The sequence below is a fragment of the Zonotrichia leucophrys genome, chromosome 2 (assembly GCF_028769735.1).
Source record: "Zonotrichia leucophrys gambelii isolate GWCS_2022_RI chromosome 2, RI_Zleu_2.0, whole genome shotgun sequence".
Lineage (NCBI taxonomy): Eukaryota > Metazoa > Chordata > Aves > Passeriformes > Passerellidae > Zonotrichia > Zonotrichia leucophrys.
This window is the reverse complement of record NC_088171.1, coordinates 41,601,988-41,627,962: the sequence shown is the minus strand read 5'-3', so window position 1 is coordinate 41,627,962 and position 25,975 is coordinate 41,601,988. Positions and strand designations below refer to the sequence as shown.

Genomic DNA, 25,975 nt, shown 5'->3' with positions numbered 1-25,975 from the left:
TTCATTAAGTTATGGCAAGAAAAAATAACAATATTTGAAATATCCTCAGTATTAACAGCTACTGCTGTCAATACAGGTAACAGTAGCAAGCAATACTAAGTGGTAACTGTGATGAATATACAGCTGCTACAACCTGAAATCCTGGATATTTAATAATCAATAATAAAGCTATAATCAATAATGAATGGATAATCAAGCTTTTATATAAGTTATATTCCTAGTGAGAAAAACATTGGTTTTTTTATATGTGGCCGCTATACTAACTGGGAAAAAAACCCAAACAAAACCAACCAACCAACCAAACCAAACCCGAAAAAAACATCAAGAAAACCACATTCAAAAGGAAAAAACCACAGCAAGACAACATGAATTTCACGTTCTTAAATTTGCTGCTGTCAGGCACAAATGCCTAAAACATACAAACCAGGGTAAGAAAAAGTTGCTATGGGTCATAAAATATAGGATTCAGCCAGGGAGGTTATATGCCCTCTTAGCAGGGGCAGTAATTTAAGCCACTCTCAAGATAAATTCCAGTATTTCTGTATTCTAAACTCTTCAATGAATTTTAAATTTCACAATGATGGCTAGACTTACCTGGTAGACCGGGTGGGGTTTTCAGATATTTGCCATTAAAATGTTGAATTACTACTTCACATTTTTCTGTAGACTCCATTCTGGAAAAGAGAAGAGAGTGGGATATGGGTAGAGGCAATATGTGTTACTAGACTGCTATGGGAGCACTCAGTCAGCAAAAAAAACCAAAAAAGCAGAAGGAGAATAAAAGGACAAGCACAGATGCGGAGAGATACCTTCAAAGCTGTTGTTGCTGATTTTTGCAGAGAAACTGGTTGAGCCCATTAGGTCAGAGTGTGGCTCCTGAGGAGGACCTGCCACCCTCCCTGCCTGCAGCTGCGCTCCCAGCTGTGTTTGAGCACAGCCCTGTCAAGGAACAGACCCCTTCTGGCTCCAGGGCATCACCCAGAACAAGGACATCCTTTACGCTCTCACGTGCTGCTTGCAAAAGCAATGGACACGTTTCTAGACTCCTTTTGCACCCAAAATAACTTCAAATGGCTTAAAGGAGTGAATTGCAGGATTTGGAGAAGAACACGGAGGATTAAACAACAATTATTAAGGATTACAATGTTAAGAAAACAACCTGCAAAGACAGACTTTATAGTAAAACCAAAGACAATGCATATATGACTATTACAACATAGAGCCAAGTTCTGGGTGAAGAAAGTAATTTATGTGCAACACCAGCTGAGGAAATGCCTTACTGTTCATCTTCTATAAGTTCTGGATAACTTTCAGCATTGAGATATTAAAATATTAACAGTGAATTGGTAAATGTATTTTTGAACAATTGTAAGAATACAGAGTTACTAGTCAAACCTCAAACCATGGTTATACCTCATCTGGAAACTCACTATTGCTTCAGATCTTCTAAATTAACTGCATACAAGTCCAGAAAAAGCGTTAACTTTGCTACAAAGGGGGTTTAGAAATTTTGAAAAGAGGAAAGAGAGAAATGGAAAGCTGGTAATTTCCTAGAAAAGTTGTGTTTAAAAACCATGTTCAATGCTCCTCCATTGCACCAGAATGTACCTCCAGGTATTCTCCACAAAATAACTCTGCTGACATATATATTGCTTACTTCTCACCAGTCTAGATAGTTTTAAAATGAATTTATCCACTACTCTTTCTGTCACACAGTTTGGGGAAAGAGTGGTTCACATATAGCAGCAGTTTGTCTCCCAGGATACAATTCTTCTTGAGTCCAAAAAACCACACCATATCACAAATAAAATAAAAATAATAAAAAAAAAAGCCCTAAATTTCCCATTTAATTTTTTCAGGAAGTCAATCTATTGTGCAATTGTTTCAGATGAAATTAAAACTTTCCCCTTCCAGGTTGTATCACTGTGTATCATGTGGGCTGGGCCATTTCTACAAGCACAAAGACAGTGACTTAGATTGTTCGCTTTGGCTTCATTCAGACTTAACTAAGCGAATGTCTGCACTGAGCCTTTAGAGACTCTTGTCTCTGAAAGAATAAATGCAATAAAAGTCTGTTTTCTGTAGCTGCAGGCACTTGGTGTCAAACCATGTTATGTTGCACCACACAGCAGTGACAATTTCATTTTAATACATGGGGTACATTTTAACAAGCCAAAGCAATCCCTGCAAAGAATGCAATATATAAGCTGCCAAATGAAAGAGACTCAGTGCACTTCATGCGTTTTATGTGGGAAGAGAATAAAAGTGAAACCCACAGTGTTCTGGGATAAAAAGCCCATAATTCTAATAGCACTCTGAAAAAGAATGTGCACATTTTCCTCTCAAGTTTCACAATTAACGGCTCTCAAATGCCATTGCTGGCTATCTGTAATCTGGCACACGCTTCGCTTGAAACCGACACTGGCATTATCGACTCAGCCTGAAAAGGCAGCACAATAGACAAAGCCCTCTATGCATGCTCCCCTCAGATGTGTTGCTGAGTAACAACTGCATCCATCCTTTGCCCGCCCCACCTGAGCCCTCGTGTGCTTTCTGCAACTCTGCCCCTGGGGGTGGCCTTTCCCCCGGCCGGGCAGAGGCTGGCCAGGCAGCCACGCACTCATCAGGAAGGCTTCCAGCCCAGGGCCACCAAAACATGAATTGTAATTGTCCACAACATCCCTCTGCTTAGAAAGGAACCTTTCAAAGTGAGTTCTTCAGGATGATTAGCTCACTGATTGACTGGGAAAAATTAGGGGTACAGAGCAACCAGATATATTAGCAAAATTCTGATTCTTGACTTAACAAGACCCTGGGTTTAGTTTAGTCAAAATTCTGACCAATATTAGCCACTTATGTGGTTTTTTATGTGTCAATGTCTATGGCAGGCACCTACACACGAGTTTAATCTATCCACACACAGAGATTCACACATTACTCCTCTTCTTGTTTTATCCATAAAGATGAGCTGTATCTGGGCAGAGATCCCAAAAATACACTTTCTTTAGGTCCACATTAATAAATTCCTCCTACTTTTCCTTCAGAAAGCTGCAGCACTCCTCTATTGTAGAATGTACTTTGAATTATTCTTCTTATACGAGCTAGCAATGTTTCAAAATGTTGCTTGAGACTGGTATTTAATAAAAATATCACTAATGGAATTGTTATATGTTAAAGGTTTTCAATAAAAGAATGTCAGCTGAGCACAGGTAAACTTGGGAGAAGAACACACTTAAATATATTTTTTAATTGAATACATTTTTTAATATTGGCATTCCTTTCATAATGATAGAACAAAAATATGACAAAATACAATATTCTGGATAAAAGATAAAGATCCTCGATGCTTCAAAACTTTTACTGAAAGAGACAGATACTCAATACTTGCTGGAAAGGAAAGGAAAACAGCTTCACGTGATAATAGAAATTTGGTCTCATTAGATAATTTGTGAAGTGTCACTTTCAAATTCCTTTCAATTGTATATTTTTGGTGTTTATCCTAAGAGGATATAAAACAATAATTCATCTTTAAATGAAATTTGGAGATAATCATAATGCAACTAAATATTATTTTGAACCAGGAGTGCACAGCAGAAAAAAAAATTATCAAAGTCATAAGTTTTTATAATTTTTTAAAAGGTACAGATAATTATATAAACCCAAAAGAACTAATAAAACTATGATAATTTATTTTTACCTGTTTCTGTATATATCCCAATTCTGGAAACTAAGTTGTAGGGATCCCAAATACAAAATAAGTAATGAGACTGTCCATATTCTGTCCAATTTGAAAAGAAGTAATTTTTTTTTAAATCTGAAGAATATTTTTATGATTTTTTTCTAGCTATACTTTGTAAGCTAAAGATACTTCAATATGAAAAGTAAAAGAAAAGAAAATCCAAACAAACTTAAACAGTGGATGCTTAAACAAATATCAAAACCAAATAATTTGATGTTCAGATCTTGCTATTAAATACTTATTATATTTATATTCTATTATTAATTATAGAAATAAAATTAAAATAATTTATTTTATAATATTAAAATTGTATTATATATCTCTCTACAGACACCAATGGCACCAAAGTAGTCATTATGTGCTGTTAGAAGTAATAGGGAACATTTAACATGAAAATAAAATGAAAAGAGAAGAGAAGAGAAGAGAAGAGAAGAGAAGAGAAGAGAAGAGAAGAGAAGAGAAGAGAAGAGAAGAGAAGAGGAAATAAAAATTATTTAAACTGCCTACCTAAAGCTCTTATACATGCTTATTATAAAGATTGATGCAGTGTCAAGAAACAACTAAATAAAATTTTTATATAAGGAATACCATGGTAATTACATAATTATTACCTGAGAAATATTCAGTACCGTGTAATTACCACTTAGTGGAAAAGTGTGGGTTTGGTTTGCATATATCCTATAGTCACTTTACTTAATAATAATAATGTAAATGAGAATTAGGACTACTTTTTTTAATATGCAAAATAAATATTTAAAGATGAAATTGTTACTCCCACATTTATGTTATGATCAACACAATAATATTGTTTACATTTAGAAGAGGGGAATAATAAACCTTCAAGAACAAAAGAACAATGTTTCCTTACTATTTAAGGCATTTTGCAAAGATGGAAGCAGGTAGGTAGTAACAGTATTGTACAGTGAGTTGAGCCCAAAGGATGGAGACCATAGTTAAAATACACACCAGAGAACTGAATTTCTTTAGCACATCAAGGAGATGACTAGAGGAGCAGTCTGATAGTACATAAATACCTTTGTGAGGAGAGTAAACCAGGGAGTAAGGACTTCTTTACTCTTCCTGAGAAAGTTGTGGCAAGAACCAGATAAATTCAAAAGAGAAATTAGGCAGAAACACTTAACTGCAAGGAAGATGATCCACTGGCAAACATTAGATAGAAAATTGGTGGTCCTTTTTTTCTGGTTGATGTCTCTGAATAATTTCTGAAAGTCTTATTTTAGTAAGACATGAGCATTATCTCAATATTAGGTAACAGGTAGTATTTCAACTGCTAGGATATAAAAGATGTGAGGCAAAATTATCTACAGGTCTCAAATACTCTAAAGAGTATCTCTAAACAAGATAGTTTTGATTAGCATGAGGTTCCCTGTGGTTTTCATCCTTCCATGGAAATACACTCACTAGTTTTTAAATTTATTTTGCTAATTTAATTCCAGGCATTCTAAGACCCTGATGTGGCTGCAACCTGATTTCCTCTTTCCCTGTAACAGATTTAGGTATCTTATCTCCTCAACTTTTCAGTCAGTAAGAGATTGCTTCAAGATGTTTGTGCTTTTTGGTTTGAATCCATTTTATGTTGGAAAAAAGCTATTCCCTTTGCCACTCACAGCCTAAGAAGACATTTATTTTGACAAGTTCTCCTCATGGCTCACAAATTATATCTTTTCCCAACATGTCTTGCCTGTATATTCTTCAACTGTCTGCTTGAACAACAGGAGGTTGTTTACTTTCTCAGATAAATATAAAAAATCTACAGAAACCACTCTTTTCCTCTGGAGATGTGGTTCATTCTGTACCTTGCAGCATCACCCATTATGCCAAGGTGAGCTGCCTGAGCATCTCTGCACTACACTATCTTTTTTTAGAGATAAAAAAACTCTAGAGACCCAAAACCTCTTTGGGGCTGCTCTCCATAGAGAAACCTGTTTGGGTCAGAAGAAATAATTTCATTACATATACATTATCCTGAAAACTCCTGAAAGATGCACAGCCTCCTTTAAGGAAAAAAACCCCAAAAGCATAGAAATTAAAGGCTCATCTCTCTAGTTTTACATCAGTGGAAACTGGAGCATAACCATTTCTACTGAAATCCATGCAGAGCTTCTATAAATAGAATAATGATCCTGCGATGGCTCAAAATCTCGTTTCCTAGTTTTTGTTGCTCCCTTTTAGTTGCCGAGTTGAATATTGTTTCCAAAGACTAAATTTAAGACATGTAAAATGGGGACAAGCAGGAGATAAGTTTAGTAAAAAAGATAGAAAAAACAAAGAAAAGCAACCCATTAGAAGCTTTCCCAGAATAATACGGTAGGGAAAAGATGAGGATGAAGCCCAAACTCCCAAGAGCAGTGTTTAAATGCCTCACTTCAGACCCCCAGCTAGGTCACAAAGGGATGGAAGCATCTCCCTGATGTGTACCTTTGCTCTGAGGTGACAGCTAATTGAGAATCTCTTGACTTTGGTCATTTGCTGGGAACAGCATCATAACATTTTTTTATAACCATTTGTGTTGTACAGATTTTCTCGTGTTACTGGAAAAGAACAGCACGAGCACACAGCCATTTCCACCTAGACCTAGGCTGATTTATGCCACTGTCTTCACAGTCTCAGGTTAAGTATTATACTGGTGCCTGCCAGCAGTGCAATACTTGACTGTCTGACTGTCAGCATTTCCATCATAAATTTCTGTTTTCAGAAGCTTATGACTTCGTTGTAAAATGTCGCTTGTGGGAGGAATCTTGCAAGGTCGTTTTAAGTTACAAGACAGCAAACAAAATAAAAAAGTTAGTGGTTTCTAACTCTTTCTTTGCACTTTATCATTTAAAAAGACCTATAAAATGCTTGTTCTGCTGTTCAGCTGAGTGTGACAAACCTGTGTACGGTATTATTAACAATACTATCTCTTTAGGGAAGATACTTAAATAATACTTGAATGGTATTTTATTGTGGGGTTATAAAAAGCAATTTTTATTTCATTGATTCAGTGGTACCAGTAAAGTCCCTCCCCAAGGTATACACCAATATCTCATTACTCCCTTTTCCAAAGTCCTAGAAATTCTTCAGTTAAACTCACAGTATCTCAGGCTTGGATTACACAAATTATTCAGCCAAATTATCTGATGGCTCCCAATTTTCCAGCTTCCTCCCTCATCACCTTTCAGAGCTGCATATTAATTTTCATCTTATGGAGTCCCATTGATTTTTGTCTAGAGATCCGTATGTATGATCCATATGTCCTTCCCTGGAGTTTTTCAGGTGCCACAGCAGATGGAAATCTGAGGGTCTCAGAGATACATCCCCACACAGACCTCCCCACCACCCTGCAGTGTTGCTCTGAGGCTTTTCCAGGGAGGCCTTTCAGTGGAAAAATATCACCACAGACATATTTTACAGATATCACACAAAGTCTTTGGAGCATGTTTGGGACTTCCAAATTAGTTTGGAAATCAGTTTAATATCTCAGTTGCACCTGAGATATTAAATTATAAAGCAATTTCCTGTGTAAGATGCAGGATATGACAGATCATTCTTCTGACTGAAAGTAGGAATGATCCTTATAATATCTAAGCCTGAACTACCATCCCAGATGATGGATTTATTCAAGATAAATTATAGCACCTTTTCAACCACCTTCAATTAAACCCTTGAATAAGGAAGAACAAAGCAGTTTTCCTCTTCACAAATGCATCCCTAAACTGCCTGAATGTTCTTTATCCCCTGGTGCTGCTGACACTTCTGTCTCCAAAGTAGCAACATCACTGATCCTCAGAAATCTCTCTCTCTAAATATTCCTCCTAGCAAACAGCACCACTGCTTTGCCTCCACTGTGATTTTGTCATTCCTTTATCTTCTGTCACCTTAACATCTGGAATTTATCCTCTGTGGGCCTGTGGAAATCCAAGTCTTCCAGCACATACAGTTCCTCTTTTTAAGTGGCAACACTTCTTTGGGATGAAGATAAATATTTCCCTCCATGCTCTCAATATCTTCTCCTATCCAGTAATTCCAGCCTCCCTCAAAGACCGTCTTACTATCTCTATTCTGCTTTTTACTCATACCATCAACATCACTACAAATGTTGTCTGCCAAACTCATAAAATATCAACTTTAAAATTATATCTTGAATTTTCAAATCCAGTTTCTGTGGATTTCTTTCCTTTTTTTTTTTGTTTGTTTTGTTTGGTATTGTTTTGCTCTCTTTCATCTTGCTGATTTTTTTTTTTCTGGATGAAGGACCATGTTTTTGTTCTAAGCTCTGAAGAATACACTTACACTTTTGAAATGAAAGATCAGCTGCGGAAATTATTAGACAACTCCCAGCAACAGGTATTTAAGAGAAACACCTACAAATTTAAGCATTGTGACAACATTCTGTGCAATGGCACCAACAGTGTCATTCCCTCTTTTAACAGGCAATCTTACAAAAGACTGAACTCAAAGCTTCACATCCCAAAGAAGTGCCTCCTTTTTTCCAATATCCTACTTCTAGTAAGCATTTCTGTCCCCTCCTATTTCTCATTTCTCTCGCTGCTCTAGGATAGGCTGTGTTTAGTCTCAGCTTCTCCTTGCAGGTGTCAACAGAAACAGCCCTGCCAAAGACCAAAGCAGTGTGAGCCCTGTGGAACGCCAGCTCCCAAGGAGAGTCTGAAGGCAGGTAAAATGGCCTGGAAATAAAAATCATGGGCCAGGGGTGAGGCAGAGGCAGATGTGTAGAGTTTATAGCATGGATTGGCTTTTATGAAGCCACAGTTGAAATCTAAAGTTTCCTTTCTCTGGCCCCTTGCTCATAACTCTCCTCCCAAAAATCTCCCCTGGGGTGTACCCAGGCATAGTTGGCTCAGGCCACAGTGAAATGCTCTAGAAAGATTCAGGAAAATCTGTTCAGTTGCTTTTGAAGGATGCAAAAGAGAGGAAATTGTTTCATGGCTTGACTTTCACTCAGAGTTAGTTTTGTACACACATACTCTAAGGGAGGCTGTTAATGTCACCAGACATAACTAAGATAATTTTGATCCAAGAACATTTGAAGTTCTCCAGGTTATAAATGATTGAGTAGCCACCTGCAGTACTATAAAATTGCTAGTCATATCCATTTAGAGGAAAAATCTGACAATAGCTGCCTACCTTCAGTCTTTACTTCTCACTGTTTTTGAATGAATACGCTTATTTTGAGATTGACTATTTCCATGATTGGGCAGACTCAGAAAACTACTTTTAATCATCATAAAATGTAATTAATAACTTTGAAACATCATATTTCAAAATTGCTGGATGCTGCATCATTTCAGCATATGCAAATTTAATTTTTTTCTCTAGTGCTTCTGTGGCTCTGTTTAGAGCTATGCTAAGCATCATGGTATATTCCACAGGCAGGCAAGATATACTGTGATAAAAGGTCCCAATCAGAATAGCTAGGATTCTCACCTGTGCTGATTTGAACTTCTAAAACCTTATTTGGACTGGAAATCCAGCTTCCATCCCCTACCTATACTGCCTTGGTGCCCACGCCATAGGCACACTAGAATGAAGCCTTCATGACTACAAGCACAGCTAAACAAATTAACAACCTGTTTGCTCTGACATACAGGAAAAAGATACCAGGTAGCACTTCTTAACATACCATATAGCACTTCTTTACAAAAAGAAAGTCAGCTGGTTATGTAATTAAATATTGTATAGATAATTCTGCAAAGCCAGGAGTCAGCATTCAACTATGGTTCTAAATTCCTGGATAAACATTAGCCTCACTCAAATCAGTGGGAGATCTCCTGCACTTTGATGGAGTGAAGGTTTTACCCCACTGTCATTGACATGGTGAATTACACAACCTACAAGTTAGATCATTAAAGATCCCTGAAATATGTTCTATAATTAAATGCATTTTCAAAAAGTAAGTCAATTTTCAAAAAATGCGAGTTTATCCATGACTTAAACTAATCTATATTTAGTGAGCTAAAAAAATCATGTTATAATTTGCAAGAATGCAGTGTGTCATCTTTCAGCATAAATGTTTTGCCTTTTCTCATTGAATTCAGACAATATTATCTAAACATTTTTTGTGCGTAATGACCTTTCACATCAAGGGCTGAGGTAACACTACAATGTCACTTTTCTTGAAAGCTAATGTTTCATCACACAGTGCCTCATTTCACTCAGTGGTATTATGGTACTAACAGAAGTGCCATGATATACCAAGATATGATGGATTTCAAAGAAATTTTATGGATGAAGAAGTTATTTTGCTTCCCTTACAAAGCACAGTGTTATGAATATTCTGTAGAAACAATGATCTGGGATTTTTTTTCCCCTTTTCTTTTGAAGCAGAAGACCGATTTGCAGCAGAATTGCAAATTTCTCTTCTTATTTGTTTTTTCAATACCTTTCTATATATAGCACTCTATTTCTTGGCTTTTGAAAAGAAAACTATTTGATTTGAGAATGTTTCAAGCTGAAGAGAATCTATGTAAATATTCCCTGAGAGTAAACATGAAGCCTTGTCTATCTGTACTAACAATGAAATACATGGTAATAATATGTTGCCCATTCTGTCTAAAATGTCTGACTACTCCATCAGGGCTTTTTCTATGCAAATATTTCTCCTTAAGCTCTTTTCATAGCTGCAGTTCAAGGAAGCTTGAAGGAAGCTTCAAGGAAGACACGTTTCTTCAGTCACAGTTCCTACCCTTTGCTCTACCAGCTGCTAAGTTTACTTTCTCCTGTTGCAAAAATATTGTCAAATATTTAAACAGTTTCATAGAATGGTTTGGGTTGGAAGGGACCCTACAGACTGGCTCGTCTCTCTCCAGATTTCTTACAGGACCCCTTCAGGTACTGAACGGCTGCAATAAATTCACTCCAGGATCTCCTAAGCACAGGCCTTGGTTTCTTTACCAAGTGTGTGATTTTTGCTGTAGGACATTTATTATTACCCAAGCTTTATCCTGAATGGATAGCTCACTATTCCCAGCCATTTTTATTTACATCTACTAAAACTGAATGAACCAGTTTTTAGAGCAATGAAATGAACCTCCTTCTACACTGGCATTTTCTGGTGGAAAGAATGGATACAACCTGATAGAGGTGCCACTCTGCACCTTGCATAGCTGTGAGATTTCAAAGCTACAGAACAGACAGCAACTGCAAAGGACCAAAGGCGAAAAAATGTGCATGAAAAGTAAGAGCAAAGGTTTCACCTGGCAAAGCCGACTCCTCTGCTGACTCCATTCGCATCTCTTAATATTCTGGTGGAAATGACATGTCCAAAGGGTTTCAGCATATTCTCCAGTTCCTGCTCATCCATGGACACGGGTAAATTTGAGATGTATAGATTTGTGGGATCTTGCTCTTGTTGCTGCGACAAAATAAGAGAAATATCCTCAGTTAGGCTTAACACAGTAGAATAGCTTATGACTTGTACAAGAAGGGCTGCTCAAAATAGGACCAAGCCAAGAATTCATAGCTGCATTAGAAGAAAAGCTGGGTAATCTTTTCATGAAGGCAACATATTTGCCAAATTTCTGCAAACTCTCATGCATGTGCTTAATTCTGTGCGTGATTGCTCTTATTGAACTCAGTGACACTACTCATTTATAGAAAATTACTCTCATGAACAAGTGTTCTTGGATTTGTGTCCTAATTTAGCAAAGAGATCGTGAAGAAAACGTGATTTCTCCAAATGTGCTTATGTTAACATAAATAAAGAAAAAAAATTCAACATGTATTTTAAGCAGATGTGCTTTCCAGCCTGAACACTTCCCATTCAGCCTGTTCATCATGAAAAAGGTTGGTTGAAAACACAGAATATATTTCTCCTGTTCTTTCCCCATCTAAAATGCCTTCCTTAATAATAAGCAACAAGATCTAACTGGGCTGGGGGAGGACAGGGGAGTTCTGCAGTTCAACCTGTGGTCCTGGGTGGCACAGGTCACATGTTTATTCTGAGACTAAATGAAAACATCTTATAAAACAAAGCCTGTAGCATGAATAATTGAAAAAACAAATTTGAAAGCAGCTTTCTTGTTCTATTTCAGCTCTTTAGGCTAAACTTTCCATTTTGGTAACCACTCCAACTCCTATTCTTGCTCGCTGAACTCTTGCATAGAAACATGAAAGAGACATAGATGCCATATGTAAAATAACTGTATTGAAGCAATAAAAAAACCCTTGTCTACAGACAACCAGGTCTTGATTGCATTAAATCAATTTAGTTATGCCCTTGCAAATTTTCATGGCTCTGTCCATTTTTATTGATATAAGCTTTACATAATATCTGATCACCTGCCAGCACAAGCCCGACTGGGATCAGACATTACTACATAATTGCAGCTAATGTTAAATAGCCAAAAATATAAGATGCAATCATTATATTGTGCAGCAATCCAGACAACACCTTCTCTGAGAAAGTTCTCTGAGACAGAGTTTTTAATTCTTTTTATTACACATTTTAATAGGCAGAATTAATTTGTACCTGTTCAACATTGAGTTGACAACAGCAATACCTTTTTTTGCTGAGTTGTCCTAAAATCACATTAATAACCTTGCAGCAGCACTGCAACCTTGCACTGTTATGAAATTACACACAGTCCTGCAGCCATCTGCCCTGGTTGAACTAAACTAGTTTCAAATTTCACTCCATTAAAATCAGTGAGGATGTGCCTTGTCAAACACAATCATGCATTCTATTTCAAGAAGATGTATGAAGACAGGACAGAACCAAGATATCTGCTTCATCACTGCCTTTAAATTCAAGGCCTCGATATTGGAAAGAGAAATTGCTTCAAGCTGTGATTCACACACACCATCTTTGCAGGGGCAAGAATGACTAAGGCAAATCTAAGGTAGCTAAGTACCAGAATCAGAAGCTGAAGTTTTTAGCTTCTCTTACCTCAGGCTCTAGGGAAATTTTAACCCTTTTGGATGAGACAAAAAAACCTGTAAATAGAGACCCTAGAAGGTCCAAAATCAGGAGGCATGTAATACTGTTGTGTTGCTTAATGTGGATTCTCATCTCAGGGCTATGGATGCTTTTCTTTGAATGCACTGGCTAATGACCACTGCATTCTAGCTTCGCATCTCCCGACTCACTGTCTCACGAAACAACACATTACTGTGCATGATGAATTCTTTTGTTTGACAAAACAGAAATAAAAGACTAAAGCAGGCATGTTGTCAAGCTGCTGATGATAAAAATATACCCATTTATTACCATGTCTTTAAGTAAGGGGCAGAAGAGAGGAGAGGAGCACCATACACGTGAACACTGAACTTACTGCAAATTCAACTGAAGTGACAAACCTCAAATATAGAAAAACCTTATTTCCCTTTCCAGTAATCTTTCCCTGCAGTTATCTTCCTTGCTCTCACATCAATTTACATTTATACACATCCAAAAGCTAGTTCCTCTCCAGTAACCAAAAGATACTAGTGAGGGGTCAGAACTGCTACAGTACTGACAATGGAAGGAAAATCATGCAAACAGTCCTGGAGGGAAGGTAGACAAGAAAAGAAAAGGAATATGAGCTTCAGATCATACTTTTAGCTTTGGGAAAAGCAGGTAGACAAGAATGCAAATAATTTCCTTTATCTGTCTCTTTTTTTTCTTTTCTTTACTTTTCCCCCCTTTTCTGTATGCAAGCTGTGTAAGTTTTATTGGTGTTCCCCCCTTATCCACCCTCCACACCTCAAAAACATATAAAAAATGAAACATGTAGGAATTTGGAAGCATCTTCATTGTGACTAAGTACTTTGAAAGGATGAGCAATAGAGGCAGGTAAAGCAGAGGCATTCAAAAGCAAATTGAAGCAGAAAGTTTTGCAATTCCAATTGGCTCAGTTCTTCAGAAATAATTCCATTATTATGCAAACCTCTACCTATTGATTGGTTAAGGGCTTTGATTAATCCACCAATCAATGCTCAAGGACTAACATCTCTTGCTAAAAATTTAGAAAAAAATATGCTGATGAAATCCCTATAGCCAAAGACCAAACTAATGTGGAAAAGTGGAGTTATGCATCAGTAACTTCACGACAGCCTCTGCTTTCACTGAAGCAACTCAGTCCCACAGCACATTAAAATGAGAACTCCTCCTTTGACTACTCAGTTTTCAAGCTGGGTCATACAAACAAAATAAATAAGAACTGTTGCCAATGTGTTTCACTTCTGAACCAGGAACACATAAACCTTTTAACTGTGCTAGAGATTAAATGTCGTTGTTTTAAATATCCATGGAAAGTTAGCTACACTCTGAGGATGAATGAAAGACTTGCAGACCATAGTCACTCTTTCACAGGGATTTGCCAAGTCTATCTTTTATCAATGTGATAAATAAATACTGCAAACAGAGAGAGACAGATGAGGCCACTCACGCTACCTCTGCAACACAACAGTGTTTTCTAAGAAATGAAAAAATTCACATTATTTTTCCTTACTATACAAATATAGCATTTAGAGAAATACCCCTTTCCTTTAGAGAGAATTATCAGCCCACAGAAGCCATATATCATACAACCAACTGAAACAAGATGAAATGCCTTCAGAGTAATGCAGCCAGGAGCTGAGGAGGCTTTACAGGGGTGATGTGGAACCCAGCTGCCCTGTCACTGCACAGCCAGACCCCACTGCCACCTACCCTCATAAGTCCCTATTTCTCAGGCTTGGTCCTACTCCCAGCCTCTGGCACTGAGGCTCCATGTGCTTTTTTTGCAGTTGTGCAGAGATCTCTGCTGTTCAGTGTGGAGGTCCAAACAAAAACTTCTCATTTTGCCCAAGCCTTTCCCTCCCAGATTCCCCAAGCTCCTGTGTGAGATATTCTCTTCCCTATCCCTGTGACACTGCTGAGCTTTTCACTGTCAAAGGTAAGTGTCCTGCTGTTCAAAATGGGCCTATTTGTTGACAAGATAAGCCTAACCAGAACCATAAGTCCAAGCACCCCATGAACTACTTGTCTTTCATAATCCTAACAGCTGACAGCTCAGTTTCTGCCTTCAGTGAAGGAACAGTTCCGGGGTTGCAGGACTGATGGTGATGTTAGTGTCTGGATCAGGCTCCCTGTGGTTCATTTAGTGCTCTCTAAGACTTTTCACTAGACTTTAAAATGCTACTTTCCATATTGGGCCACTAAAATCTCATTTGATATTGTCTCCAGTCCCAAAATGCACTGACTGACCAATCATCAGTGAGAGAGCTGAAACTCTTCTGTTTGATACTTAAGGTCACTTCAGAACTGCATCTTCATCCTGTGACCCCAATAGTCTGGGCAGGAACCAAAAAGGTGGGTGGCAGAAAGCCACACGCTCATCACAAACAACTCCAACAGCACTGTGACTTGGATGCCCCACAGCTGGAGACTTGGAGCCAGTGCTGTGGGGCCACCAGCCAAGCAGAGCCTGGGCTTTGCTAGGGAATTCACAGAATCCTAGAATCACTAAGGTTGGAAGAGATCTCCATGATCAAGTCCAACCAGTAACCTAACACTGCCAGGTCTACCACTAAACCACGTCTCTAAGCACCACTTAAAAACTTCCAGGGACAGTGATTCTACCACCTCCCTGGGCAGCCTGTTCCAATCCTTGACTACTCTTGCAGTGAAGAAATTTACCCTTATGGACCACACAAGAGACACCATGCTGGCCCTGCACCGTGGTGGAGGGACAAACCTGTTGATGCAGCCTTCCCCAAGCACACCTGTCCCTTGGATCTAATCCCCTATGAGTGAGAAGGGCCTCCCAGGGGGACCAGGGCCAGCCACTGCAGGACCACTGTCCTGGAGGCACACAGGAGCAGGGGGCTCTGCAGGCTCTCTGCAGTGTGGCAGCACATTTCCCCTGCCTTTCCCAGGCTCTATGCCAAACACAGACAAATAAGGAGTACAACACCAGGCCAAGTTGCTGCTTCATGAAGAGTGTGGTGAAGAAACTGCGCAGCCTGCTGTGTGTGCTGACTGCAGAAGAACCATGCTCAAGACATGCAAACTTGCAGGTGCAGTCTCAAGGCACGATCAAAAGCCTGCTCCTGGCTGCCCTCACAGGTGTTCATTTTAGCCAAGATCTCCCATTTGACAGCCCAAGGATTTTTCCACATACAGTTTGCACTTGCACTGCAGCCCCAACGAAGCAGGGATAAACTCATCCAGTCAGTCCCAACCCTAGGAAATCCTGGCACAGCCTCCCACCTTAGGCTAAGCTCATTCTGGGACCCTGGTGTGTGCCAGTCTGTGTGGGTACGCTGAGTGCCAGAGAATGAGCCAACAACAACAACAAAAAAGAAATTAAGTCGATTTAAGCTCCTCTCCAGAGAAGTGCATGGCTTTTTGCAACTCCCTTTGCTCCCACTGCAGCCTGTTTCACCATCATTGTATGAGCATAATACCTCAGCTCCTCTGGCCCTTGTATTCCAGTGGCTTTAGCTGCATGCATATTCTGGCTTGGGATGTGTATGATAGACATTCTCAAAGTGATCAAAACCACACCTAGAAAGGCTTAAAATTGTGAAGATTTTTTTAAATTATAATTTGAGAAAAAAATCCAATTTAAAATTGGAAGGTTTAAAATTGTGAATACTACAAACCAGCAGTAGGTCAAGCCCATGTTTTGGATTGACTCAGACCTACTCCAGTGGTCAGCACAGCAGGCGTCCTGCTGCAAGGCTCTGGAGTTCAGCAGTCAGGAGCAGTTGTACTGGGAAACAGCCAGAAATTTTGTTACTGCCTTTAAGCAAGAACTGGGCCAGTCACTCAGCTCCCAAGGCCTGTGCCAAGGAAGAAAAAGAAGTTTATAAAGCAGAGGGTTTGAAGCACACTACACCAACAGCATTTCAAACAAAAAAAAAGAAGAAACAAAACCAAACCCAGCCTAGTGGGGTGTGTGCTACAACTCCAAGTTTGCTGTTTGCTTTGCTGGGCCCTCCCAGACACTTTTGAAAGGAAGGACAACGTTCAGATGGGATTTTCCCTCCCATCTTGAGATAATCTTTGGAAGCAACGCGTGAAAAGCTGAAAGAACAATTCCTTCTTGTGTGAGCTGAGGCTAAAGCTCCTTACGCAGTACATTTAGTAATGCATTCCTTAAAGACACGTGTAGGGAGGGGCAGACAGCTTTTGGCAATGTTATTTTTTTTCCAAAAGGAATTCAAAACTCTTCTAATCTGTGATCTCAGTAGGACTGGAAACTGAGAATGTTTGGTTTATCTGGAAACCTTATGTACCAATTCCTTTTACTGAACCTAATTTATTTCTCCTTAGAGCAGCTTGCTCTAGGAAACCAAGCACTGATTATGAGTTTAAATGATTTCTTTTTCCATCTTCCAAACTTATTCTGGGTATTTAACTTTGCATGTGGATCAATATGAGATTCTGAACTCCTCCTTTAAAATATATAATCAATATTTATACTATTGATCAATAGTACTATCAATATATCAATATTTATTTATTTGCTTGTCTTTAATAAATTGAATCTTTGTTATACTCATTTTGACACAGGTCAATATTACAGCTCACCTTTAGAAAAACAATTTTTTCTTTTTAGATGCAGGTTCAAAACACTCTTTAAGCAGTTTTTTCCTCAAATTAGTTCATCTCTGCCTTATGGCTACTGCCCAGATCTTCAGCCTATGCAATGAACTCCTTGTCTCCTTTAAAGATCTAGGCTGAACTTCTCTATCCCCTCAAGATAAAAATAGTCATGTTCTTTATAGAAAAAACCATTTATGTAGATCCATATATATGAAACAAGATCATCTATATGGAAACATTTATGTTGTATTTCACACATTTTCCAGCATTTGCTCACCATTTTGAAAACTGCAGTTGTATGGCAGCATCAGTCTCATCTTCAGTTTAATAAATTATTTCTAAACTGGAGCCTTTATAGCCACTAAGCTTAAATTAAATTTAGAGGAAGCATGTAATATTTACCCTCAGAAGATTCACATTCAATAATTCCTCTTGTTTCATTTTTTATTTTTTTAATATTCACATTTTTAGTACTGCAGATCATGAGAACATTCAGGACATCTGAAACAGACATTAATTTAAAAGCTAATCTTATGCACATTTGGTTGGATTCACAGACCAAAATTCAGATTGAAAAGACTGTCCCCCCAGTTTTCTATTGTTACTCCATTTAGTCCAGCTGCTTTTTCATATTAATATAGCATATTTTTTCACATGTGCAACAGATACCTGGTTTAAGTCAGAGTAAGATATTGAATTTGTAATCTTGGTGTTTAACTTCCACTCTAATACCAAATGTCTTCAAGGAACATTTAGAGATGTTCTCTCTTCACTGACCGATTCAGGCAAGGCAGGATGCTCCTAACTTACTTAATCACTGCTAGATAGGATGAATATGGGCTAGTAATGTGAAAGTTAAAAGAAAGTCACCCCAAACTCCACCACCTCCTGGTATCAGAGAAGTGACAGCAGGAAATCCTTTTCCTCCTCAGTGAGGATGGGAAGGAAGGGTGTGGTATAGGGGTTGGGGATGTGCCTGTGTACCTGCATGTGCTGCCTTCCCAATCAATGAAGATACACTGATATGAATTAAGTGACAGTAGTCCTGCTTTCAAAGATTTTTTACATTACATATTTGTTTTGTAAAAAGAAGGAACAAACTAAAAAAACTCTCATGAAACCTTTGCTATAGCAATAGTCCAGACAATGCAACCTTCCAGATTTGCCAATGACATATTTTAAACCATCATTGCAGTGAGCAAAATGAATGAAGGGCAGCTGCCAGGGTTCCCTATGACTTTTTCCTTGCTTATTTGCTTTCTTTTGTGTGGGCACATTTTTAACAATATAGAAAGCTAAATCAATGTCCAGTTAACTATTGATCCCTGGCTAGTTTCACTCTCTTGTTGAGGACCACACCAAAGGTTTACAATGCTGTACAGAATGCCTAAACTTCACATGGATTTTATAAATGCACAATGTATTAATAATATAACAAACACAGTTGAAGGAAACTGCTAAAAGTAATGCAGGTCTCCTTGTCCAAAATACTTCTGAAGTTCTTTTACAGAATCTTGAAATTGTTTAAGTTGGAAAGGACCTTTATGATCACTGAGTCCATCCCTTACCCCAGCACTGCCAGGTCTGTCATTCAACCATGTCCCTACCTGACACATGTCCTTGTCTTTTAAATCCCTCCAGAGATGGCAGCTCCACCACTTCCCTGGGCAGCTTGTTCCAATGTTTGACAATCCTAATGGTGAAAATTTTTTAACTAATATTCAATCTGAACCTCCCCTGGTGCAACTAACCTGGCTACAACCTCCTTGCAGGCAGTTGTGGAGAATGACAAGGTCTCAGCTGAGCCTCCCTTTCTCCAGGCTGAATAACCCCTGCTCCTTCAGTTGATCCTCTCAAGACTTGTGTTCAAGAACCTTCACCAGCTTCATGGCCCTTCCCTTAACCCACTTCAAGCCCTCAATGTCTCTTTTGTAGTGAGGGGCCCAAAACTGAACACAGGATTTGAGGCATGGCCTCACCAGGGCTGAGCATAGGGTGACAATCACTCCCTGGTCCTGCTGGCCACACTGTTGCTGATACAGGCCAGGATGCCATTGGCATTCCAGGCTGTTCAGATCCCTCTGTAGAGCCTCCCTAGCCCCCAGCAGATCAGCACTCCTGCCCAACTTAGTGTTATCTGCAAACTGACTGAGGGTGCAGTCGATCCCCTCATCCAGATCACTGATAAAGAAATGAAACCGGCCTGGCCCCAACACTGACCCCTGGGGAACACCATTTGTGACCAGTTGCCAACTGGATGCAACTCCATCCACCACCTCGCCCTGGTCCTGGCCATCCAGACAGTTTTTATCAAGTGAAAACACATGCATCCAAACCATAAGCAGCCAGTTTCTCCCAGAGAATGCTGTGGGAAACACTGTCAAAGGCTTCAGTAGAGTCTAGCTAAGCAGCATCCACAGTCTTTTCCTCCTCCACTAAATGTGTCACTTTGTCATAGAAGGAGACCAGGTTGGTCAACCAGGACCTGCCTTTCACAAACCCATCCTGACCGGGCCTGATGCTCTGGCTATCCTGGATGTGCTGTGTGATTGTGCTCAGGATGTTCTGCTCCATAACCTTTCCTGGCACCAAGGTCAGGCTGACAGACCTGTAGATCCCCGGATATTCCTGTCCCTACAGATGGGTGTCACATTTGCTAACTTCCAGTCAACCACAACCTTTCTGCTGGGGAATGATTAAAAGTGGCTCAATGAGCACTATGTCAGCTCCCTCAGTATCCTTGGGTGGATCCCATCTGGCCCCATGAATTTGTATAACAGAACACTAACTATTTCCCCTAGGAATATATAGGCCTCATTCTGATCCCATTCACATCTTTCAGCTCACCTGAACAACTGCTGGTCTTACTATTAAGGACTGAGACAAAGAAGGCATTAAGTACATCATCCTTTTCCTCATTTTTTGTCACTATTTTTACTGCTGATGTATTTATAGAAGCAATTTTTATTTTCTTTCATGGCAGTAGTCGATTACCTGCTAGTTGGGTTGCCAATCCCAACATGTTTCTTGGGAAGAAGCCCTACTTATTACACTCTCAGGTGCTTCTGAGGTTTCCAACACATCAATAACCCTTGTATTCTTGCTCCTGCATGGATGTCCATCCCCTATCTCCACTGAGACAGCAGATCTCACTAGCACACTATCCCTCACACACTGGCATGATGCCCCCAAGCTTATCTCTATTGAGCCCGGTTTTATCCCTTTTCCACTTTAATTTTTTTTGCATTAAACACTGTTGGAAGCATGAGCTATCTCCTCAACCAAGACCGTCTAAACATGGATGGTTTCACAGGGAAAATACCGAAGAACAGAGGACATTTGGTTATCCAAAGCAGCTTATTTTGTCTTAGATACCTTCAAAAGAATCTCTGTGTTGTTTGATGGTCTTCCAAAGGCTCCACTACACAAAGAATTAACATCTCAGGATGTTAAATCTCACACACTGACATACCAACTTCACAGTAGTTGCCGTGTCTTTTTAGACTTAGTGCTGACTACATATTTCATAAATTATCCTTCTTCTGTGCCCAGCTTTACCTGATGTTAACACTATGATGGTTCAAAATTTATTAAGTGTGATGTTTCCAAAAAGTCACAGGAGATTTGGCCCCAGTAAAATTATGCAACCACTATTTAGCAATAATTAGGCCGAATCCATCAAACGTTATAAATACAGCTAAAACTAAACCTGCAGCATCCATTTTCTGGATGAGCTTGATTGTCATTAAGTCATGTCAAAAGTCTATTAACAAGGTCACTTTCTGAAAAGACAGTGGTTCTGCACATGGACACAGAAAACCCTCGTAAGTGCTATTCTGAAGAAAAGCATTTTCCCAATGCTTTTCACAAGTATTTTATTGTTATTCACATACATAAATTTTAGGACCACTGAACTTTATAATGACCCAAGAAAAGAACTCCTGTCACTTGAAATACTTTTCCTGAAGTCATTGAATCAGAAAAGATGTGACTTAGGTACCCAGCATTACTGGGCCATCACTGAAACACTCTTGGCAGTTACTCCTTAAACAAGGCATAGACCAAGAATACACTTGTAACAGAATTCCACAGAATACACTAGTACCCAGAGCTTTCAAAGATTGCTCTACCAAATTTTGTCCAAAAATTGCAAACAAGCCAATTCCTGAACCCTAAACTTATGAAGAGCAAAACCAAAAACTATTGTAGGAAATTATTTGTCGCAAATGCCTACATCAGCTCCACAGTGGAGTATTATTTATAACTACTGTTTTAATTAAAACCATGAACTTTAAAAGAGTTCACAGTTTATATATGCCCAGGATTTCTTCTCTCTGGGCAAACTATCAGAGTGCTGTGTCTGCTGTGTAAGCTGGACTCAGCTTTCTTTTAATTAAGTTTGTTCATGGACAGCACAGCATTTGCTAAAGCTAAATATTGTTGGAACTGAATTGTTATTGGTCAGTCCAGCATAGAGCTGCTGCAGAACCTTCCATCATGTAATTCACCTGCCAGTGGTGATTTGATTTGCCTTTTGTCTTCTGTGGGAAATATGGGCCTGAGTCACTATGGCTGCTGTCTTTAGATTCTACAAGATACATGGTACCTCCCTTCACTTCCACAGAATACAGTTGTAACCAGAACTATCAAATACTGATGTAAACACCTCTTATTCATACTTTTGCTATTACAAAGTGAAATTTTCAAAACTCGTTATTTCTTAAGTCTTCCTAGAAACAAATATCTAGCTTCCATCTTCCACAATACAGTGCAGCCAAAAAGGCAGATCAACTCAGAAAAATCATTGTGTCATTCTAACTTTGAGTATGTTCAGTTGTCTCCACATTCAATTTCACACTGTTTCAGTGACTGGTTTGCTGTTTCTATTGCCGTTAAGTAAGAATCAATTAATTACCTCAGATGATCTGGTAACTGTTATAGCAATTTCTGAAAATCGTCACTAAACCCTACCTATGAGCCTGAAATCAGAAATTCAGATTTCAGAACTTATAACCTCTGGAAGCAAAAGGCTTTTTTGCCAGATGAGCAGCAACCTAAGTTGAACCCCTTATCTCTTTATTTTGATTTTTCATCAATATTACGCTGGTGAATTTCTGACAGTTTTCTATTGCCCACTGGACAAAATTGCCTCAAGTATGTTTGCTTCCTTTATGCTATACTGAGCTAACGACATGCTGATTGATGTATACTTTTCAGGATTCTCTTGCTGATATTTAGACAACACTCAAGTCCTTTTTCCCCACAGAGAGTCAATGAATCTTGTAATTTAATTCTGCTATTCACTTTCTCCCAGAACTGTGTTTTAGATGATGCTGTCCAATAGAAAGGGTGAGTTTGTGATGTGCAACAAAGAGCAAAGATGTCATGGAAGAGATTACTTGCTTTGAAGAGGACACAGCATGAAATCAGACCACAGGATAAACTTTCTGCTATCAATAAGGGAGGAAAGAAAACTAATTTGACCTGAATTTCCATATGCACTAAATCAATAACATTAAATTAACAGCTTAATTTAAAGTGATCTTAAAAAAAAACACCTCAGAAGTATGCACTGAAACATCCCATTTTAATTGATTCTTGTGATTATTATTTGTAATTCCGAAAAACATGATACAGCAAATAATAAGCATTTAGCAGCACTGCTTACTTCAGTTCTTCAAAAATTATCTGCAGTGCCAGTGACACTAATTAGCTGAAATACATTTTTGTATGGATGTAAAATGCTCAGTGAAAAAAAAAATCTGATTGCAATAATATATGAAAAAGAAATTCACGATTATTTTTGCTCTAATTAAAATCATACTTCTAAACACCTGACATAAACACCAAGCATTTCCAGACAAAACTCTTGTTATGTTGAGGCAATATAACTCTGTGGTGGTTTGACCAGGAAGGAGTGGGAATTCTGGGAAGCTGTGGTCAAACCAATGAAGGTTTTGGGTTTGAGACTGGCACCCGGTGTAGCCAGTGGGGTTTGGACACACCTCCGAGAATACACAGGGGTTAAAAGCAGGGCACTGCCCTTGGATCTCTCTCTTGGGACGTCGCGGCGAAGAGGTCAGATCTCTCCCCCGTCCAGCCCAGCCGCTGCTGCTGGGCGGGGGAGGGGCAGCCATGCGGTAGGCCCGGGGCCTGGACAGAGATGGGGGTGAGAAAGCTCTCAAGGATGGAAGGGTGGCGGAGCCCCAAGAGACATCGGGCAGCCATTCCCCCCCCCAGGAGGGAGAGAGAGGAGAGCCGGCGTCTGAATGTGATAGCAGCCGCCCAGGAGGAGAAAGGGGAGGGAAGAGTGCAGCCTGGGCGGTGGAGCAGCAGCACCTGTGGGAGTACCAGCATTCTACCAGCATTCTGAGACAGACAAAGACTGAAAACTTTTAACCCTTTCTTTCATGATTGGGGCCTTGCAAAAATGCTAATCCTCCTCGAAGCTGAATAAGAAGGGAGATAAGAGATGAGATGAGACAAGGACCTGGCCCGAAGAACGTGGAGATGATTGAATGGGGAGAGATGATTTGGAGTGGCCTTTTGGCTGGACTTTTCTTGTGGCCATGGACTCAGTTGTTCCTGTGACACAGACTGCATTTAGGGGGAGGCAGTGCCTCAAAACCAGGAGGGTTCATTCGTGAGGACCCCCCGGCCCCAGGGGGTTGGAAAAATATGGGGGGGACAGATGTCCCAAAGCAGAGACTGTGCCTTTTTGGAGTGAGACAAGGCATCCTTGAAAGACAACCCTAAAAGCAGCTCTGGTCCATGCCGTCAGTGGTGAGAGCACTGGGCATGGAAGGAAGATGTCACAAGCGGCAAAAGGACTTTTTTTTCCGGGCGGTGCCGAAGTGACAAGGAAGCACACGAGGTTTCAGTGTGTTTCCAGGAGAAGCCTATGGAACAAGAAGGACTCCTTTCCTCTTCATGAACTGCAGTTTGAGTATAAGTATACTAAAGTGTGGGGCCAAGGCTGGGCAGTTGATTTGGGAGAATGTATCGGATTGGGAAAGTCAGGGAGTGGGGAGGAGGAAAGTTTTTTTGTAAGGTTTTCAATTTCTTTTTTTTCTTTTCCTTATAGTCTTTCCCTATTTTCCTGTAGTTTAAGTAATAAAGTGTTCTTTATGTTTAAGTTAGAGCCTGTTTTGCTTATTCCTGGTCACATCTCACAGCAGACACCAGGGTGAGGCATTTTCATGGGGGGGCACTGGCTCTGTGCCAGGCTCAAACCATGACAAACTCTTCTAAGAATTCTACAGTTCTACTCTGCTTAAGCTGAAATATCAAGAATTATGATAACCAAAGCTCAGAAGCCAGATTTGTGCATACAGCAATGCAGATTCCAGAGTAAACAGTTCAAATTATTACAGAATTTCTAGATGTTGTTTTTCAGTCTACATTGGTCAAGATGGCAACTCTGAAGAGTGGTGAGTCCTGGAGCTGACTGGGCTGTTCTATGTCCTTACCTCAAAGCTTAAAGCAGAACGTCTGTGCTCTCATGGGAGTAACATCAGACCAAAAGGGTTGCAGATGGCAGTGGAAACAAATGGTTTTCTTCCTAATCTGTTTCAGGATACAGTACCACTTGCTCAGTGCAGAGGTCAGAGTGCAGTGTCACTGCAGAGGACAAAACTGGGCTCCTCAAACCGCAGATAAAAAGTGTTTAGGTCAACCTGTGCATTGGCCCCTCCTGTGTAGCAGGTGTTAGAGCAGAGGCTGGATGCTCCTTCCTTGGCAAAGGAAGCAATGGGACTTCTTAGACAACAGGAGCATGGCAAAGGGGAGGGCTTTGCTGTCTGATCTTCCAGAGGCTATAAGATGGCACAATGGAGCAGCAGAGCCACAAGTTACAAATGTGGTTGTGCACACATAACCTGTACTTGGCCATGGTGGCTTTAGGAGTTTCTGTCCACTATTTTCAGCAGCTGTTCTTTCCAAGGACAGAGTATTTGCTCTGTCATGGCCTGATCCTTCTCTAACTGAATGCTACAGAAAAATTCACTTTAGTTTAGTTGGCAGCATCAGGATCTGTGCTTGGAAAATATTTTCAGAACTGCATTCAGTTTAATAAAGATGCAAGTAACTTGGTGAATACATTTCTTCTGATGATTATCATGCATTTACTGTTTTCCTTTAATATTTCATTTCAAAGATGCCAGAAATATAAAGACAAAACAGATTTGCACACAGGGTTAAATTACTGTCAATGTTGCATCCACCTGTAGAGCAGTAGGAACTGGTGTTTCTGTTGAGAAACTTCTCTAGATTTGAGGCTAAGTCTGAGGAATCTAAGGAAACTCAGATTTCTTCATTTAAAATTCAAAGACTTAACATTTAACTATCTACAGTTGGACTGGAAAAAGACCATAGCTATTAACAGTAGTAAATTATCAGCAGTGGGACAGCATTAAAAGCTTTAAAAGTCCTTAAGAGGACTTTTTGGGACAGTAAAAGGCTTTTTAATATTTGACCTACTGACCCAAAGGTGAATTCAAGCAGTGCACAGGTCCCATGTGATTGCCTGTGAGGAAAACGGAAGGCTTTCTTTTGTCATGTTTTGTGTTACTTCCTATAAACCATAAATGAAGTCAGAATTTTCTAGTCTGGGAATTCCTGTTGGGATAAAGGTTGGGATAAAGGTTGAGGCCTACTTAGCCTGAGTCCATGCAAACTGCTAGAGAATAGTTATTCATCTTGATGCA

At 39.5% G+C, this 25,975-nt stretch overlaps 1 protein-coding gene across 16 annotated transcripts in view; it reads right to left on the bottom strand.

Annotated features, from left to right (window-relative positions):
* Positions 1-25,975, bottom strand: part of RBMS3 (RNA binding motif single stranded interacting protein 3) — a 707,668-nt gene that overhangs the window by 143,158 nt on the left and 538,535 nt on the right. For all 16 annotated transcript variants that reach the window (XM_064704688.1, XM_064704693.1, XM_064704689.1 and 13 more), the window contains 2 exons: positions 10,954-11,111; positions 595-674 (listed from right to left, as the gene is read on the bottom strand). In XM_064704688.1, coding sequence (XP_064560758.1) covers positions 595-674; positions 10,954-11,111 — 238 coding nt within the window. The remainder of the gene's footprint in view (positions 1-594; positions 675-10,953; positions 11,112-25,975) is intronic.